Source organism: Lolium rigidum, chromosome 2 (genome assembly GCF_022539505.1).
Source record: "Lolium rigidum isolate FL_2022 chromosome 2, APGP_CSIRO_Lrig_0.1, whole genome shotgun sequence".
Classification (NCBI taxonomy): domain Eukaryota; kingdom Viridiplantae; phylum Streptophyta; class Magnoliopsida; order Poales; family Poaceae; genus Lolium; species Lolium rigidum.
In genome coordinates this window covers 19,047,135-19,049,007 of record NC_061509.1, presented here as the reverse complement: position 1 = coordinate 19,049,007, position 1,873 = coordinate 19,047,135, and the positions used below count along the sequence as shown (strand labels likewise).

At 43.4% G+C, this 1,873-nt stretch overlaps 1 protein-coding gene across 1 annotated transcript; it reads right to left on the bottom strand.

The window, feature by feature from the left end:
• Positions 1–287: 287 nt before the first annotated feature.
• Positions 288–497, bottom strand: LOC124686049. Its single transcript, XM_047220054.1, has one exon. It carries the CDS (start codon positions 495–497, stop codon positions 288–290), a length of 210 nt encoding a protein of 69 aa, XP_047076010.1.
• Positions 498–1,873: the final 1,376 nt, after the last annotated feature.

The window sequence follows — 1,873 nt, the reverse complement described above, 5'->3', positions numbered from 1 at the left end:
ATGTTGTTTACCATTTCTTACCGTAGATTTGTGTAGCCAAAATAGCCTCCTGGGCTGCCACTGAATTTTGAAGGATCCGAGCTGATTTTCAATCTGTCGAGTCTGGAATTGCTGTTACTATATGGGGGCATTTGAACGGTCCAGTGGGCTTAATTTTCCAGCCCATTTCACGTATTGAACAAGCAGAGAGGAGCCAGAACACGAAAACAAAGGAGACGGGAGGAACAAATTAGAAACCGACGAGGACGAAGGATGAAATCTATAGCCAGCCGGTCTGTTCTAGACTTCTAGTCAGTGGTGATGTGTACTCCGATGACGATGACGAAGAGGGCGATGAGAGCGAAGTAGATGATGGCGTGGACGAGGATGGCCATGGCGCTGGTGTGCATGTTGCCGAACTCCACGAGGTGGTGCTTCCCCGGCAGCTGCAGCAGCAGCCCCGGCGACAGCAGCACGAACAGCACCACCGCGATCACCACCGGCCCCCAGTCCGACATCCTCCGCTGATAGTCTTATTCTTGGACAACTCCGGCCACGATGATCACTGCGCGGTGGAGGAGGATGAAGGTGATGAGCAATGGAGGGCAGCAGCCAGCAGGGGGTGGATTGTGTGATTGAGGTGAGGAAGCGGTGGTGGAGCTGAGCTAGGGGAAGTGTGTGAAGGAACAAGGCGCTTTCCTTCAATTCGATTTTGCCTTTCCGTTTCGGTTGGTGGCGCTTCGCTTTCCATCGTTCCCGCTTACGACCTCCAACTCTAGATCACTCCAAGTCAAGTCCTCCCTTTCTAATCACACGTTCTGCACTTTGCTTCTGAAAACAAAACATTTCTCATTGTAGATAGAGTAAAGCCTCTGGACACCTCTCTTCCTTTGTGTTTGTGAGAGTGACTGATGAGGTCAACCAGCACGAAAATGCTGATTGTGTGACTCGTCCTGTTGCCCTCTTCCATTGCTTTTGTTTCTTCACTTTTATTTTCTGAAGAAGGATGTTCTGAGTTAACTCAGATTTACAATATCATGTTCTACCTGAATCTACTATAGTGCAAAACAGGAGCACGTTCTGCAGTCCTAGTAATCTAGTATCCTGGATGTGCCTATTCTACAAAACGAAGTCGCTCTACTATTCAAGAACTATAGCTAATGCTGGTTTACAATTGTGGCATGGCAGAATGTATAATGTTTTAATGTCCGGGGGGAGTGATATTTTGGAACATGGGAGCATATGCTTTCTTTAGTTTAAAATACATCTTACACACATTTTGAATTTCAAAAAAATTGAAACAAAAAATTCGCACGTACATCTTCACGTGCTACACACTTACAAAGTTGTTTCATAAAAAATCGACTTGTCATGTGACGCGTGTAAAAAGACAAAACTCTGTGCTAGAAATAATGCTTTTTACATGATAAAATTTCTCTTTTTTACATAGTCCACAAAAAATGTTGGTTTTTCTTGAAACTTAACGAAAGCACATATATTATGAAGATATACTTGTAGAATTTTTCGTCAAAACTTTTTGACACTTCGAAATAAGATTTTTTTGGTAGAGGGAGCATACGCACCCGGGAGCCGAATTGAATTTCTGGGATATTTATAATTAACATATAAAAAAATTAGTTGCTGAAATATTTCTAGAATTGTATACAAATTTATTTTTTCAGCATATATCTCATAACTGCGGTGGTATCTTCACCAGCTTACCAATCCAACTCTCAGCTCTGCATGCATGTGCAAGCAGTCCCAACAGATACAAACAACCCTACAACATCTCACCTCGGCATATCTTAATACATACTTACCACCAAACTAATCCACGATACACAAGCAGCTGGTGCCAGCAAGCATCTCACACACATCGACCATCATCTACTAG